Here is an 18,191-nt window from a genome sequence, read left to right on the forward strand (position 1 = left end):
ATGTATCCTGAAAGCTCTCTCACCCACTCAAGAGTCACAGGTCAGCTGTCCTAGTAGTACTCCCAGCTGTTTCACCCTTCAGTGCCCAGAATCAATGCAGGGTAGACTGTGTTCCAGCCTGGGTAGATAAGGCAGTAGAAATGCTGGCAGCAGCGTGTATGCTGTGATTAAGTGGTGATCCAGCCACAGTATAGTAGAATTGTTTAGCTGTCCAGATAGCCTGTCTGTAAACACTGACAGCGCTGAACCGAGCCGCTGGTGAGGTCATGGCTGGGGGAATACCACAGTATAACAGGAGAGGCTGTGTGCTGACTAGCCGTGCTGGATGTGTGCACACTGACAGCCTGGTGCTTCTGAGCTGGGAAGTAAGGGGGTCATTCAGACCCGCTCGTGAGCGGCAGTACGCTCGTAAGCGGGTCGATGTTCCCCCACTGCGCATGCGCACGACACGACGGAGGGAGCTCCGTCGTGCGCATGCGCGAGACCCGGCGAGCGACGGGCTCTCCATCGCTCCGGGTCTCGCACCAAAGGGGGCGTGCTGTCGATGTTGATTGACAGCACGCCCCTTTGGTGGGCGTGCCGGGGGCGTGCCTGCCAGACGGAGGCATTCCCATGGGAACGCCTACCATCTGGGGCCGGCCCCACTGACATTCTGATAGAGCCAAAATCACTCCAGGGCTTGCGGCAGCGAGACCCTACCGCAGGGTCTCGTCGCAAGCCCGATGGTCGCGATGGTCTTCATCATGGACGCTCGCTATAGCTGTGGGTGGTAACCCACAGCTATGCGAGCGTCCAAGAGGTCGCTCCATTTTCAGGGAGCGTTCAGCTCTGAATCAGGCCCTAAGGCAGCTGGTGGTGAGACACAGAACCGGGAACAGAAACAGTAAAACTCCGGATCAGAGCAGAGATCTACATGCCGGTCAGACTGGAGGGTGCAGCTGTTCCACAAACAACACTGGGGGAGTGGCCAGGTGCTTTTCTCGGCCAATGGGGGGCCGTTCAGGGGAGAGGCTGCTGGCAGCGATTGGCTGGGGAGACACTGAGGATTGCCACATGTCGGTGAGTCACAGCGCGTCTTATTGGACCTGCTCATTTTTACAAACTGGGTCCCTCACTCCCTGTAGCAAGTAAAAACGCACTATAGCGCGTATTTTGCGATCACTGTCCTGTGCCGGGATACTAAATGTATCCCGAAAGCAACATACCTAAAGACCCATCTCTAGGGAAAAACAAATTACTTCTTGGAGATGTGTATTTTCTAACATTAGTTTCTTGAATAATTTCTTGTAATTTAGCGATTAGAATAATAAAAAGTGAGACTATTTAAAAATGTCACCAAAAAGCCCTATCTGTTCCATAAGAAAATATCACATCCACTAATCAAATATAAAGAGTTACTGTAGCATTAAGGACTTATGGTGCATACACACGATCAGATTTTTTCTTCAGATATGGACGATAACGATTTAAAAATCGTTCAGTCGTTCATATCTGATGGAAAATCGTTCATATCTGACATGCCTGAACGATGGACGATCAACGATGCGCGTTCCCGTTTGTCAGATAACGATTTCTGACATCTGATGTGTTTGCAGTCAGACTTGGACGATTCCATTCATTTTAATGCAGTCAAAAATCGTTCAATCGTTCAAATCGTTCAAAACTTTGGTAAAATCGTTCAAATCGTTCAATCGTTCATCTGACAAATCTGACAAGTCTGACAAATCTGACCGTGTGTATGCTAGAGTAATATTGCAGTTTGTGGGCTTTTTTTTTTTTTTCTTTTAAGTAAAATGTTTATTTTGAATATAACAGTCTATACAGCTTACAACATTGTTAGCATACATTATATAGGAAGCTGTGTGGCATGAATAGTTTATATACTTATAAATGTATTACCTTATGTCATTCTCTTTTGCTTCAGGTGGATTTAGGCCCCAGGCACCGGTTATAAGGTAACTATTTTTGCCTGTGAAATATATAGAAGTTCCTTTTGAAGTTGGATGCATTTGCGTCCAAAGCACATAAGGAAAATGTCTGCCGCAAAAAAACGTGATTATTATTGCACACGTTATGATATGTGCCAATGAACAAGTAAACATGTCTGCCTAAGATATACTTTAATATATCATAATGTGGTGGCATACTCAAATTGATGATGGTGAATGGAGTTTTAGTGTTACAGATGTGTCCATATACATCTATCCTCCGTGCGCTACACAACGCGGGAGCTCCGTATGACTCAGTAGTGCCGAGCGTGTTTTCGTGCGACTTTTTACCTACACATGCATCTTAATCACACAGTGATGCAAATAGGTAGCACATGCAGCTTCTGCTGATTAAAATGATATGCAGCATGTCTATATTCTGTGTGCAACTGTGGGTGTATCTGCATGTGATATGCTACATTACAGTGTTACAGTCACTGACACTGTAATGTAGCGTTTTTACATGCGGCTACACCCGCAGTTGCTCACAGAACATAGGCATGCTGCATATCATTTTAATCAGCAGAAGCTGTTTGTGCTATGTATTCACATCGCTATGCAAATAAGATGCATTTGAAAGTAAAAAAGTCGCACAACAAGACGCTCTGCACTACCGAGTCACACCACAGCATGGCGGACTAGAAGGGCTGTTTAACGTGCAAGGAGGCTAGATGCATGAGGACACATCTGTATGTGACAGTCATCGCCAAGTGTAAGAGTAGACCCGGGTACAGTATTGCTATATTGTTAGAGGATGAAGCAGAGCCACCTGCCAGGATTTGTATCAGTTACTGGCAGGGGCGCCGAGAGGGGGGGAGCGGGTACAGATTACCCGGGCCCGGGATTCCATAGGCCCGGGTCCGGCGCCACTCTCCCCCCCCCTCACAGCAGCTCAGCAGCTGAGCTGCAGTTGGAGACTGCTCGTGGCTGCTGAGCAGCAGCCACAGCAGTCTCCTATGCCTGTGTGGGGGAGCGATCACACTGATCGTGCCCCCCCCCCTGGCTTTGCGCCGAGCTGAGGGGGCTCAGAGCACCCCCTCTTGTTTTTCTCGGTAAGGGGGCGTGGCCATGCCTCCTGCGATTAGGCCACGCCCCCTATTACCGGGGCCCGCCACGGCTCTTGGCGGGCCTGGTTACTGGTGCTCAACCCCTGGAGCAACGATCCATGCTAATAGTGATGCATCATCTCTATTGACATTTCCTTTGTAAAAAAAAACAAAAAACCCAATATGGATTTGTTCTGTGACTGCAAAAAACATATACTGTAAGTAGGGTCTATTTTTGTAGCTGGTGTTTGAGTTGTGTAAAATACTGCATTGTATACTGTACACATGCTTGGTCTTTGTCAGTGGTTCCTTTACTCACAGGCGTCTTTAGCTTGGTCTTCTGTAAACTGACTCCTGTCATTTTTCCTTTTCAGGAGTCCTCAGGCTACTGGTAAGTATTTCTTCTCTTTTATTTCTCTTCCACTTCCCTAATATTCAAATTAGGTTTGCAAAATGTGATGTATAAAAGTACATATTCAGTGTTCTCCCCAGAAAATGTTGGCAGCCAGGTGGCATAAAGTAGCAGCCGGGTGGGGGTCAGTGTAATCTGGCTGGACACAAATATAGGGCCGTATCCAATTAGATGCAAAAACGTTAAGTTTTCGCATGTGAAAACTTTGCTCACTGTACGCCTGAATGTGTCACTTTTTGCATCTATGGCGTCTGCCGTTCTACACGCAATTCTTTTGTAAAAGACACGATGCAGCATTCGCCCGAAAAAATACCTTGGCGTTAGCGGTGAAAAGCACAGCTGAAAATGGGGAAATTTGCCTGTACCCCCCCCCCCCCCCAACAAAAAAGTCAGCCAAGATAGGGTAACAAATTATAGAAGTCTGTTAGGGGCCATAATTAAGAGTTTGGGAGGTCTCACATTGTGTCAAATATCTGTTATAGGCATTTTTCTCTAAGAGTGAGAAAATATTAGAAAGAAACTATTTTTTTTTTTTTTGTTAAATAAATGTTGTTGTTAAATTGGGGGCAGATTAAAAATGGGCGCAAATATGTTCTTTGTGTTATGAAAGTGCATTTTGCAAAATTGTTAAAAATACACCTGGTGCAGCCATCTGCAATCCTAAAAACACCTGTCCCATCCATAGAGCCTCCCAAAATACCAATACCCTTACTTTAAACCCATTTCCCAAAACGTTTTAGTTTTTCACCCTAAAAATGACATGTCATTATTGGCCAAATGAAGCTAATTGAAAAATTATTTTTGCCTAAATAATCATTATGGGGTGCCCAAAAATATGGGTTTTACACAACTTTTCACCTGCTTTGAGATGGTAAAATGTTTTCGCCGCTCTTGACTATGAAACATTTGCACTTGCGAAAAGACGTGCCTGATAGGATAGCGCGAAATGTATTTTTGCCGAAAAGTTCACACAAATGTAAACCTCACGCACACCTGCAGCTTATCACAGCCCATAGTTGTTAGACTCTTGCAGATTTTGCTCACTTGCTAGCTGCATACAGATATAATTGTGCCCATAAATGCACACTGAGATACACTGTGGCACACTGAGACATTGTGTACATCTGCACTTTCCATCTACCCTTTCTGCAATGTTCCCACCGTCAAAGCCGCACCCTGCCTCTTAAAGACGGGGCGCAAATCTGATTTTGCCCGTCAGACCCCTGGAGCAGGATAGTGCCGGGTGGCATGTAAAATAAAAAGCTGAGTGGAGATTGAGATTGGTATGCTCCAGCTACTGATGTATAAAATTATACATATACTATACAGAGTGCTGGGAATGATTGCAATTGCCTAAAGGTTCAGCTGCATTATTGTATACATGAATACCCAGAGCTGCAAAGGTTCAAATTTTTACCTATAAAATCTTTTTCATGGTATGTGATTCACACACACATGATATAATGGGAACTACTTATATATATCACATGCAGTGGAGACCCATTAATACTAGGTGTGTTGACCAACTATATACTAACATAATATACCTGCTGTGTGGGATTTACCCTTATAGCTAAGAGACTCAGAACTACAACATATATTTGTACATACTGCATAGCTAAGAAATATTTACTATAAGCATTGCATGGCAATACATGAGTATAGGAAGAGAAGACACTATTAGTTTGGAATACTGACTATACACATTATTAGTCACTGTATTGTTTGATACAATTTGATACTTAAGTTTAGAAGCTGATGAAGGCATTTAGCCTTAATAAATAACTATTTGCAACATAAATAACAGAATAAACTATAATAAGTAATGAATCACTGTGTTCCTAAACACTGATCATATTAAAAGAATGACAAATTGACAACGGTTTCGTTTTGAATATTTTATTGTACACATTAATTTTCATCTCTTTTGCACAATTCTATCTTTTTATATTTCACCATCTTAACAAATTTAATACAGTGAGATATTTGAATGCATACCTATTAAAAATATTACATTTTAAATGACCAACGTGGGTCCCAGTGCACCCATTAAAACTACTTACTTTTCTTCTTTGTATATGTGAATATATATATCTATATCTATATATATATATATATATATATATATAATTTATTATATATCTATGTGTATATATATATATATACAACACACATATATGCACACACTAATTATCTTATATGAATTTGTAAATTTGGCCAATTCTATCCTTTATAAATAGTGTTGATTTTAATTACTTGTGGTATCTGTCCATTCATTTTGAATATTTTCAGTATAAAATATGAAAAAGTATTTAATGCCTGTTTAATATCTGCAGTTCACTTTTCAATTTACATTGGAGGCTGGAAAATTTGTATCAGCCTTTTGACATAGACACAACTTGGAAATAGCAGCTTTTATATTAATCGTTATTTGCAGGTTAAGCAACTGTTTTTTATTAGTAAAGTTTCATTTTTATGTCTGTTTGATCATGAAGAGTGACAATAAAAATGTCTGTTTTTCGTGTAGAAGTAAGAGAAGTGATTCCAAATACTCCTGGCTATGCCCCACAGGATCGGACTAAGAACATCGGTATGTTTCTTACAAATTGCAGTATTCCCGAGTGTTTCCACAAAGGGTGTTGCATGTCTATTACAACTAGATACATCTATAGAACAGTGGTGCCCTAACCTTTTCCAGACTTTTTCCTACTAGGTAGGATAATGTTATCCGGAGCACCACAGTCCCATTGAGGAAGATGACAAAAATATATTATTATTAATTTAACTACAGGTAGACAGATGTGCCCACATACATCTATCCTCCGTGCGCTACAAGTTGCGCCACACAACGCGGGAGCTCAGTGTGACTCTGTAGCGCCAAGTGTCTTTTTACCTTCAAGTGCATCTTATTCGCACAACGATGACACTAGATAGCACAAGCAGCTTCTGCTGATTAAAATTATATGTTCTCTGAGCGGGTGCGGGTGTATCTGCATGCAAAACACTATGTATGGGTGTTACAGTCACTGATACTGTAACGTAGTGTTTCGCATGCAGATACACCCGCACTCACTCACAGAACATAGGCATGCTGCATATCATTTTAATCAGCAGAAGCTGCTTGTGTCATCTAGTTGTGCAAATAAGACTCATTTGAAGGTAAAAAGATGCACAAAAAGACACTCGCCGCTACAGAGTTATGCCACGGCATGGCGCGACTAGAAGGGCTGTTTAACACGGAAGGAGGCTAGATGTATGTGGACCCATCTGTATTCAAAATCCAGTCTGCCTTTGTCTTCCCAACGCCCCCCAAAGGAGCTGTACTGATATATAAGAATGACAACCAAGTGTATAGAGGGTTCAGAGTAATTTGTGGGAAAAAGATAAGTATTTTGAGGGCCATTGGCAATGCAGGGTTTCAATCCAGGGGTGCATAGTGTTTTCTTTGCTGGAGGACTGAAGGTGAAAGGAGAATGTATAGCTGATTTCACTTATCAGTACCTCACCCTGGCATTGCCATTCATTAAAATATTGGCAGACTTTCAGGATTTTTGTGAATGTCTATATTAAAAAACACAATTCTCTGTCTCTTCTCTAGGTAATTACCTGTTAGTTTTATTAGTAGTGTTAGGAGCACTTGCTGCTTTCGCTCTGAGGCCTTTAATCCTGGAGAAGCCAGACGGAAATAAAGTGCAGGAAGACTCAGGCATGAAAGATTTCTATGATGGGTTTAGAAAGTTGCCAATTAATTTTACCAATCAGTCACAGTCGCTGTGGAGCAGAAGTCAACGTATTCTAGAGCTGCACCTCCGTAACCAGGACAACAAGCAACCTGCTATAATTTTACTAACCGCTGCCCAGGATGCAGAACAGACTCTACATTGTGTAGGCAACAAGCTAGCAAAGACCTATGCTTCTGCCCTGAACAGTAAATACACGGTAATCTCTGGGCCAGACAGGAAATCTGAGGACAGTGAAGACGTTAAAGAGGAAATTGACGATAAACTGAGTGCAGCTTTCCAGGCCACGGCCAGAGCGGCAGTGCTGCACCGTTTAGAATTACTGCCGCCCGGGTCACTGCTCATTCTTTACAAATATTGTGACCACGAGAATGCCAATTTTAAAAACGTGGCACTGGTGCTTACAGTGCTCTTAGACGACTCAACCCTTAAGACTGATATAGCACTTAGCGATCTGGAGGAGAAAGTAAGAGACTTCTTTGACAAAACATTCATTGTCTCAGGCACCAAAAAGTCCCACAATGAGATGGATGTAGACAAGCTAAGTGGAGTGTGGAGCCGCATCTCCCATGTGGTACTCCCCGTGTTTCCGGAAAGAGATGTTGGGAAGCATTGTGAGGAAACCGAAAGCAAAGTATAAAGAGATGAGCTGTCTCTGGTATTCTATTTGACGTCGCTCCTTAGTACATTGCCAGCTCCAATGTCACATGGGGATGTGTTTGTATAGTCAGGTGATCCTAAATGATACCAACAGTAGAAGCAGCTGTTTATATCTTCATGTACTCTCCATGTGGAATCCTCTCAAGCCTCTAAAGGAAATAAGCATAACAAAACTGAATTGGCCTTTCTATATAGTACATGTTAACCGCCAGCATTGAAGATCTCCAGCTGTTCAGAAGTCAGCTCTTTGTGATATGTCCTGCGAGGTGAAGCTGAGGAGCAAAAGACTATTTTCTACATACACATGACAGTCTTTAAGATATTGTATATATTCATTGTCCAACAGCGGTGAGGTCTGAAAATATCACTGACTGCAGTGTCAAGTGAAATAACTTCACATTATTATATTTTTTTTTCATATTACAAAGCGGAGCTATAGGTTGGAAAATATTCTGTTCTGCTGCAATGGTGAAATAACATTTATAGGGGGATATAATTATACTTACCATATGAAAAATGAAGACCTTTAAATTATATTGTAATGAAAGTGTGAATATAATGGGCAATTCTGCAGCTAGGATTTCTATCATAAGGCAAAAATAATCTTCTTGCAACAAAAATACTGCTACAAGGCTTTTACCAGTAGTGTCTGCAGCTCATCTGGCCATTATAAATATACTCCTAAAAGGTCATTTTATAGTGGGACTACTGGCAATGCACACAACCTGCACTTATCCAGGTTTATCCATGTATAGATGATTATAGGTCAACACTATTATGTCATAATGCTGGAGACCGTGAATGACTAAAATAGGCTATACATTGTATTTTGTTCTGTAAAACAACCTCATTATACTAGTGTAATGAATGTCCCAGTTTGAAGACTAAAGTGCATCACTTGAACGTTTGATTGCTTTGACTCAAAGCTTTTCAAAAGTTTTATCCAATAAAAGTAAGTCTTTGAAAGTTTCCTTCACAGTTTGCGCCTAGACTCCAAACAGAACATGTGAGTAATGTGGCACAGTTGGAATCCGAAAAGTAGAAATTACAGCACATCTCCAAAGCCAACCTGTTGGGTGACAGAACTAAAACTGTCACGTTTTTTTTTTTTTTTTTTTAGATAAAGTAATAATCCACACAGTTTATATGAGGCTGTAGTGGGGGTTTAATCACTTGATGCCATCTAGTAAACTCATGCTTACCCGCTCCATATTTAAATAATTGTCCTTATTGCCTCTCATTGGCTGATATCCAGCATCTTCACTATAATTTTTTGTTTCCTTACCAGGAATGTAAATATATGTGAAAAGCCCACTGGGAATTAGACATTAGAGGAACATTAATCCACTCATTTATACTACATCACATCCTAATAGTCCCTTTGCCTGCAAGGCATCTATGATCTAATCCAGTAACCAAGCAAACTATTAAAGTTTATGATTTATTTTAGATGGACACTGCTTCTACACAAAATGCACACACGCCTGTCTCTAATTTGACCAACATTTGCATTATGTTCAGCAGTATCTAAATTAGGCTGTCATCTGTGACATTGCCAGCCCATACAGAACAGGTAGTGTCCTCACTCCCACTGCATGAAGCTAAAGGGTTTATACACACTTCACCATTTTCCATCTGGGTGTGATGCAATTTGCTTAAGAATTTAATGAAAACTCATTACAAATAAAACAATTGAGTCAATAGAAAAGTTCCCTACATGTATGACCTCAATTACACAGTGCCCTGATCTGTAGTATGAACTGTCTGGTTTTTTGTACTGGCGTGTCTAGAACTCTAGTTGATCTGTGCAGTGTATGTCACGGTGCCTCCCTGGTCTGTGGAGATGTACCTGCTAATTAACAGTATACAATAATCACTTTAGAACTAGCGCTTTCATTAGAGCTTCTATGCCACTGTATAAAAAGAACGGAGATAATCTAAACTCTGGCTAGAAACTGATTTTAAAATCAATTTATTTTTGTAGAGTGGAAATCCCAGGCAAAAATCCCCCAACAACGTGGCCTCTCCACCCCTCTATCTCCTTACAATAATCTCCTTCCATGAAATTAAATATAACTTTTACAGAGCAGTTTAAGATCAGGGCCACTGTTACACTTCACATTTTATAAGGAATGCATCCACCACCAATTTCCCCTCATCATCCATCCTAAACTTCTGCTTGTCAAAGACACCGCCAGCTTTCCCTGCTAATCTATGCACTTCGTTTGAAATATTAACGCACTTATGAGGATATCATTGACCATGGCATCACCAAAGAGTATTCGCAGTGGTGCACTGTTAGTTTGTTTTCAAAATGTTCTTTTTCCACATAAAAATTCTTTAGGCAGCATTGTGAGCTGAATCATGGAATTAGTCCGCTTTGCATCCTGTATTGATACATTATTTAGCAGCTCCAATACAATCCAGCTAAATGTTCAAGTCCCTCTCCCAGTATATACCAAAAACTTAGATAAAAACTTTGTTTATTCTGGAACACATCCTCCAAAATAGCAGAATAAAAGGGATTGTGTGTGTGTAAAAGCAATTATGAGATGCACCTATTCCTGGCATGCACTGACTGTTCATAATTTACTGGGGAAGGTAGAGCTGTCTTGGAGTTGGCATCCCAAACTATATTGGTTTGACACACGACCATGGTAGTTTTGGTAGAGTGAGGGTTTCGGTATTATCTTGGTTCTGGATGGACTTTGTCGTATTAGTTAACCTGAGCCCCCCACCCACCGCAGACGCAATGTACAAATGTGGGGAATTAAATGTCTGAAATTGGTGCCAAGCAGATGAGACATGCCGAAGACGTGTTGCATTTAAACACTTGTCTATCAATGTTGGTACTCCCATAGCTACAACCATCTTGTTTTTATATTGTGTCTGTGGTGGGTGCGGTGGCTTCTACAAGTGAAATGTGCTGTACTTTTGTGGCATCCGTGTAGATCTCACTTCTAGGCCCTAAGTGTCATTTCAGCATGCAGAAGAGATATTGAATGGTAACTTGAATTGCCTTCAACAGTGCTTAGAAGTCAAGATGTTACTTTTAGGTTTAACTATAGCTGCATTTGCATAGCTACATCATCTGAGCTGGGTGTAGCTACCAACACATGCTTTACCCATATCCCATATGGTTTCGTTCAGAAACTGTATAAAAAATATTTTGTTTCTAAGGTAATGTATATATTTTAATGCACTGATTTTGTATATATGTTCTGATTTGGTATGGTTCTTATTTGTGAAAGGTTGTGCTTAAATCATACACAGATAACTAAATAATGTCCTTGATTATTTTAGAAAATACAGTATATTTTACTATATTTTTTTCTAAAAATAAAATGTTTTTCGAATTTTAAAATATAATGATGATTGAGATTAAAATTGGTTCTTAAAATGTAATTTACATTTGTATGGCTTTTTAATTAATTTTATAAGTGAATTAAACATTTTATTTTATCTCCTACTTGATTTAAAAATTTCATACAAACTTTCTGGGTAAACAAACAATCGTGGACATTGTAGAGTAAAGTGACTCATTTTTAGAACTTTTGTAGCTCTCCTATTACTAAATGAAAAGGGTGGCGATTAAAAGGTTTTTTGGTTCACCAGCAAAAGTTTGGTCTACTTTTTTTTTTTTAATAATAATAATAATTTAGGCCAATTGGACACTGCTCTGAATCTTCCATATGTTAGCCATTTGAACTTCAATTTAAGGAAACATTTCACACAAACAGTGGCTGTACAAACTATTCACTCCCTATTTTTTTCTTACATTATAGAATACAAATTAATTTATTTAGGAATTTTTAAGAATGATCAACAAAAAATTCTGTAATGTTGCAACAGGAGTGAGTTAATTAAAACAAAAAATGTCAATGTATGCTTAAAGTAAGATTAAAGTTGTGTTTGCAACACTGGAGTTATATCAATCATATATCTATAACACAGGACTTTAATGTATTTATCACCTAATATATTATGAAAACTTCATATATTGATCTTTGTTGATTGTATGTTTTCATATTCCCAAACCATGGTACAAGACATAAGATTAGATCAAAAATGACATAAGACCGTATAAGAATAGACTAAAATAGGCTATACATTGTATTTTGTTCTGTTATCAATAACCCATCTAAAACTATAAAAAAAAAAATATTTCAATGCATAGCTTTAATGGGAGGGTATTTGCATCTACATGGGAGGAATGGTTTAGTAATTACAGCTTGAAAATATGTAGCCCTATCTTTTTCATGTGATCAAAAGTATTCGAAAACTGATTCATAGGCTGTTTCCTGGACAGATGTCTATTACCTTATTTCCTTATCAATTAAGCAGGCCACAGGTCTTGAGGTAATTCCAAGTGTAGTATTTGCATTTGGAAGTGGTTGCTGTGAACCCACAACATGTGGTCAAAGGAGCTCTCAATGCAAGTGAAACGGACCAAATTTAGGCTGCAAAAACAAAACTCCCTCAAATTAATTTGATGACAACATCCTCAGCAGAACAAAGGGAATAGATGCTCTGTCGATCGTATGAAATTTTCAACTAGGGTATATGTACCCTCCTTTTCTTCTCATTACTCTGCTGAAAAAAAAACTATTTAGCCAAGTGGCCTGTGGTTTGCAAGGGTTGGGAACGGGATGCCGGCGCTTGGGATCCCAGCGGTGAAGCACCCTAAACCTAACCCTCCCCCTTTAATGGCTAATCCAAACCTTCCCCCTAAGCCCAGAACTTACTGTTGGGGTGCCAGGATTCTGGTACCAGCATCCTGTCGGGATATTGAACGGATCCTGGTTTCCAGTGGTATTGGAAATTCTTCTGGAATAGCTTTGGCCTCTAGTCACCTTGGTCAGATCATCTGCACCAGGGAACATTTTTTTTTTAGCACATCTATCCCTTAGTGTCATTCATTTATTTACCTCTATGCAATAACCTGATATTTAACAGTGGTGTCATTATGGGGGTGCGGACTGCACCGTGTGTCACCCTTTGAGGGTGTGACACCAAAACACCGGCTCCTCAGTGAACAGTAGCCAAGGGCTGCATTCTGATGTTATTGTGCAGTGCCCGGCTCCCGGGCACTGAGGAGGAGCTAACGTTGGTATAGTCTCTGGAGACAACCCGGTATCTCCGGGAGTGCTGGACAGTGCCCCCAGAGTGATAAAACCGAGGTGTGTGCCACAAAGCCACACCCCCTTCCAGCAAGGCTAAGCCCCATTTTCAGACGTGTGCGCAGGGAATCTATTGGGTGCACTGGGTATCACCGACCCCAGTGATGCCACTGATATTTAATGAGTTATATGAAACTAGCTGGGATACCCGGCATTTACCTGGTTGAAGACTGGACCCTTAAGTACACCTGCAGGCTTTATTTGTTTACATTGTCCTCGCCTATAGCCCCATTCCATTGATCCTAAAAAAGGACCCCATTGTTTGCTAACATGCGTAACTACAGTGGGTGCAAGGGGTGCGGCTGCTATGGAGCCCGAGCTGTCTCTGTGGCCCAACACTCCCCCTGCACCCAGTCAAGCACACAGGGTGGGCCGCCCAGGGGGGCCCGGGTGACAGCAGTGTTTAATTAGTGCCGGCCTGCCAGCTCATTACAGCTGGCGCACTGGAAGGCAGACATGGAGAGAGCACCGCCGCTCGCGAAGCAATCAGAGCTTTTGGACTGACAGCCAATCAGCACTGGCGGCTCCTGATTGGCTGCCGGTCCGCTAGCTCCCTTTTGACTCGCGACAGACGCCAGATTCAAGTTGCACTGGTGCTGTCTGTCCACGTATGTTGCCTGCCGGTGCACCAGCTATCCACATCTGCTGGCTGCTGATGGCACACGGGGAGGCTGCTGGAGTGACATGGGATGGTGAGTTGCTGGGGGGGGGGCATAATGTGAATGGAGCACTACTATATGGCATAATGTTATAAGGGGCATTACTGTGGCATAATATGTACGGGGCACTACCATTGTATGGAATAATGTTGTATGGGGCACTACTACTACGTAGCATAGTCTGTAAGGGGCATTACTGTGTGGTATAATGTATAAGGGGCAATGTTTTTCTCCTGCTTGTCTACATTTTACCAGCATAGACTTTTTCAGTAGATGAGACTATTGATCTTGCGCTATGCGGTGACTTGTCTGTGTTTATCACTGTAAAGAAAAAGCTTATGTTGTTATGCAGCGAAACACGATAGGAACTGATCACTTATTGGGACCTTTTCTTTCTTGTATTTGTGATCATAAGATTAATTCCATCCCTACCAACAGCCATTGTGGACAGTTTATCAAGCCAGCTGAAGGACCCGGTGAACATTCATCTCTATTGCGCAGATATTTGCTAAAGTCACGTCGTAGTATCTTCTACTCCTGGTAAAATTACCTTTCCATGTAGTGCTGGACATTGTCAGATGGTAATATTCCACTATTTTTCCATTAGTTGTGTGCACACATGACTATTCAATAGATTACCTATATTTTCGAAGAATGACATGTCATGTTCTAATGACCCAAAATTATATCAATCAACCAATAGATAATTCCATCTGAGTCATATAAATGATCTCACTTACCATTTCTTAATTTTGTATGAATTATGGTATTACCTCCTAGCTGATATACCCGTCTTTGCATGGGTTGAAAGACTGGACCCTGAAGTACACCTGCATCGACCTTCGATGATTCAAAATGATCGATTATTTTTGGCTGATGTTGAATTAGGTTTTTTTTTTTGCCTGTGTTTCTAAGGGCTGCTGCTGCACAGAGCTGTCAGCCAGCAGCCCTACGCCGCCTCCACCTCTTGCACTATGTGAAGGATCCGGAAATGGGATGTACCGCCTTTTTCACAGACTGAGCTGTCATTCACAGCTCAGCCCCGCACTCGGCTCTCTGAGAAGCAGAGTGCCTTCGCAAATACAGCGATAGTAAAACCATTGACGGCACCGCTCTTAATAATTACCGACCTTCAATGGTATGTGTCACCATCACCATTGATGGTAACATCAATGGAAGCCACACCAATTGCCATGCCTACTTGCATGTAAACACAGAGGCTCTGGATCTATCACGTTTGCTCAAGGTGCCTACACACTAGGTGATATTTTACATGATTCGCCCGATTCCGACGCATCAGAATGACAGATCGTGTAAAATATGTCCAAATAGTGAGTGGTCCACTCACGATCATGATGCAGATGCTCGTCCCTGCGGGTCGTACATCTTATCTTCAGATCTTGCTTACAGCAGGTGATATCTGCCAATCTCGTACACGATCCTGCGGCATATCGTACAATGTTTATGCCTGTACGATACGTCATTCGGATCCGCATACAATGCTTGCAGGCATTGATCAGGGAGATCTGTGCTGCAAGCATAAAGACTGTCAAAGTCATATATATATTAAATACAAAAATAATCCCTTATGTCCCAAATCTTATGCAATGGCTGCAGGGGAATATCTTCCTATTGGCCTGGATGGCCTTCGCCAGGGGCGCCGTTGCCACCCGACATCATTAGCAAATAATCACTGGTCTCCTGTTTGCTCTGCACAGTGTCCCGCAGACAGCTGTCATTAGTAAATGATCCCTGGTCTCTTTCTGTCTCCTCTGCTCTTATCAGTGTACTCCATTGATTGGTAATGTGTATCAGGCGTCTTATATGTCCCTTTATATCAGAAACATTTAAAATTAGAGAGACTCTTTTTTTTTTTTATAATATAGCTCTTCTCCCACAATACCCACCACATACCAATCACCACTCACTAATTCCCATATGTCAACCTTGCAGGAAAAGAGTGCAAGCACCACATCAACCACAATGCTCTGTTTGCAAGGTAATTTGCATATATCCAAATATCTTGCCCACAATGCACCTTGTTTGTTATTGATGCCCTCTTTTCCTGTGTTGTTGACATTATAGAAATTAATAAACAGTGCTTGCATGTAGTAAGTGTTATAACTGAAAAAATATAACTATATATATATATTTTTTTTTTTAAAGTGTGTGTGTGTATGTATGTGTATGTATGTATGTATGTATATATATATATATATATATATATATATATATATATATACACATTGTCTCCCTATTTCTACAGGCGTGTAAGTTGAACTACTCCCAGTGTAAGTACTAATAAATTTATTCTCAGTATGGGGAATTGACCATGATCTTTATAGGTTGTGGATACTCTGGTGTCAGGATTAAGACATGATCCTTATGGACTGTTTTTATTAATGTGTGTGAGATTGCAATGGACCCATGTGGGATGTTTTACCAGTGAATTATTTGGCAGAGTTAAAAAGCACAATGCAGTGTAGACAGTCCAATTTAAATATATGTAAATTATTTTACCCATAATGCATGTTTGTTTTTGATGTTATGTTTTCAAGCTTTTCCTGTGTTTTTTGGCATTAATAAATAGTGGTTTGCAATAGAGTAAGTTCTGTAAAAGATATATATATATATATATATATACATATATATATATCTATATTAAAAAGAGAAATAAAAAAAAATATTCTCCCTATTTCTACAGGTGTCTGAATTAAACTACCCCCAGTGAGTGTTATTTTATTTTTTTCAAGTAGAAGCAGTCATTGGAGGGCGGCGCCAGTCCCTTAGTTTGCCAGGGGCGCTCGGACCCCAAGATACACCCCTGAATGGCTGGCATGGTCTCACAGATTCCAAGTGCAATAGATAATTATAGGTTAGCCAGTAACCTCCAAGGAGATGTAAATCATGTTTGCTGGCCCAGGTTGAATAGGTCTGCTCAAACAAGCATGGTGTCATAAAATGTAGAATTTCTATTCCCCAACATTTCCCTGTGTTTGATGTACAAACAAGCATGTGATGCCTGAGGTCTCTTCGCACCAACATATACAGTCAGGTCCATAAATATTGGGACATTGACAGAATTATCATATTTTGGCCTCTATTCACCACCAAAATGGCTTTGAAATGAAACAAACAAGATGTGCTTTAACTGCAGACTTTCAGATTTAATTTGAGGGTAAGTACATCCAAATCAGGTGAACGGTGTAGGAATTACAACAGTTTCTATATGTGCCACCCACTTTTTAAGGGGCCAAAAGTAATGGGACTATCAACTCAAAAGCTATTTCATGGACAGGTGTGGGCTATTCCCTCGTTATTTCATTATCAATTAAGCAGGTAAAAGGTCTGGAGTTGATTCTAGGTCTGACATTTGCATTTGGAATCAGTTGCTGTCGACTCTCAATATGAGATCCAAAGAGCTGTCACTATCAGTGAAGCAAGCCATCAGGCTGAAAAATCAAAACAAACCCATCAGAGAGATAGCAAAAACATTAGGTGTGGCCAAATCAACTGTTTGGAACATTCTTAAAAAGAAAGAACGCATCGGAGAGCTCAGCAACACCAAAAGACCCGGAAGACCACGGAAAACAACTGTGGTGGATGACAGAAGAATTATTTCCCTGGTGAAGAAAAACCCCTTCACAACAGTTGGCCAAATCAAGAACACTCTCCAGGAGGTAGGTGTATATGTGTCAAAGTCAACAATCAAGAGAAAACTTCACAAGAGTGAATATAGAGGGTTCACCACAATTGGTGAGCCACAAAAACAGGAAGACCAGATTAGAGTTTGCCAAAGAACATCTAAAAAGCCATTCAGTTCTGGAACAACATCCTATGGACAGATGAGACAAAGATCAACTTGTACCAGAGTGATGGGAAGAGAATAGTATGGAGAAGGAAAGGAACTGCTCATGATCCAAAACATACCACCTCATCAGTGAAGCATGGTGGTGGTAGTGTCATGGCGTGGGCATGTATGGCTGCCAGTGGAACTGGTTCCCTTGTATTTATTGATGATGTGACTGCTGACAAAAGCAGTAGAATTAATTCTGAAGTGTTTTTGGGCAATATTATATGCTCATATTCAGTCAAATGCTTCAGAACTCATTGGACGGCACTTTACAGTGCAGATGGACAATGACCCAAAGCATACTGCAAAAGCAAACAAAGAGTTTTTTAAGGCTAAAAAGTGGAATGTTATGCAATGGCCAAGTCAATCCCCTGACCTGAATCCGATTGAGCATGCATTTCACTTGATGAAGACAAAACTGAAGGGAAAATGCCCCAAGAACAAGCAGGAACTGAAGACATTTGCAGTAGGGGCCTGGCAAAGCATCACCAAGGATGAAACCCAGCGTCTGGTGATGTCTGTGCGTTCCAGACCTCAGGCTGTAATTGCCTGCAAAGGATTTGCAACAAAGTATTAAAAAGTGAAAGTTAGATTTAGGATTGTTTAGTTTGTCCCATTACTTTTGGCCCCTTAAAAAGTGGGAGGCACATATA

At 40.9% G+C, this 18,191-nt stretch overlaps 1 protein-coding gene across 2 annotated transcripts in view; it reads left to right on the forward strand.

Annotated features, from left to right (window-relative positions):
* LOC148506186 (torsin-1A-interacting protein 1-like) overlaps nucleotides 1-11,661 on the forward strand; it is a 62,001-nt gene extending 50,340 nt beyond the window's left edge. For both annotated transcript variants that reach the window (XM_088447144.1, XM_088447143.1), the window contains exons 11-14: nucleotides 1,925-1,955; nucleotides 3,409-3,425; nucleotides 5,974-6,036; nucleotides 7,045-11,661. In XM_088447144.1, the coding sequence (XP_088303270.1) occupies nucleotides 1,925-1,955; nucleotides 3,409-3,425; nucleotides 5,974-6,036; nucleotides 7,045-7,826 (893 nt within the window). In that variant the 3' untranslated portion in view covers nucleotides 7,827-11,661. The remainder of the gene's footprint in view (nucleotides 1-1,924; nucleotides 1,956-3,408; nucleotides 3,426-5,973; nucleotides 6,037-7,044) is intronic.
* Nucleotides 11,662-18,191: the final 6,530 nt, after the last annotated feature.

The sequence above is a fragment of the Taudactylus pleione genome, unplaced genomic scaffold (genome assembly GCF_031769625.1).
Source record: "Taudactylus pleione unplaced genomic scaffold, aTauple2 ptg000421l, whole genome shotgun sequence".
Classification (NCBI taxonomy): domain Eukaryota; kingdom Metazoa; phylum Chordata; class Amphibia; order Anura; family Myobatrachidae; genus Taudactylus; species Taudactylus pleione.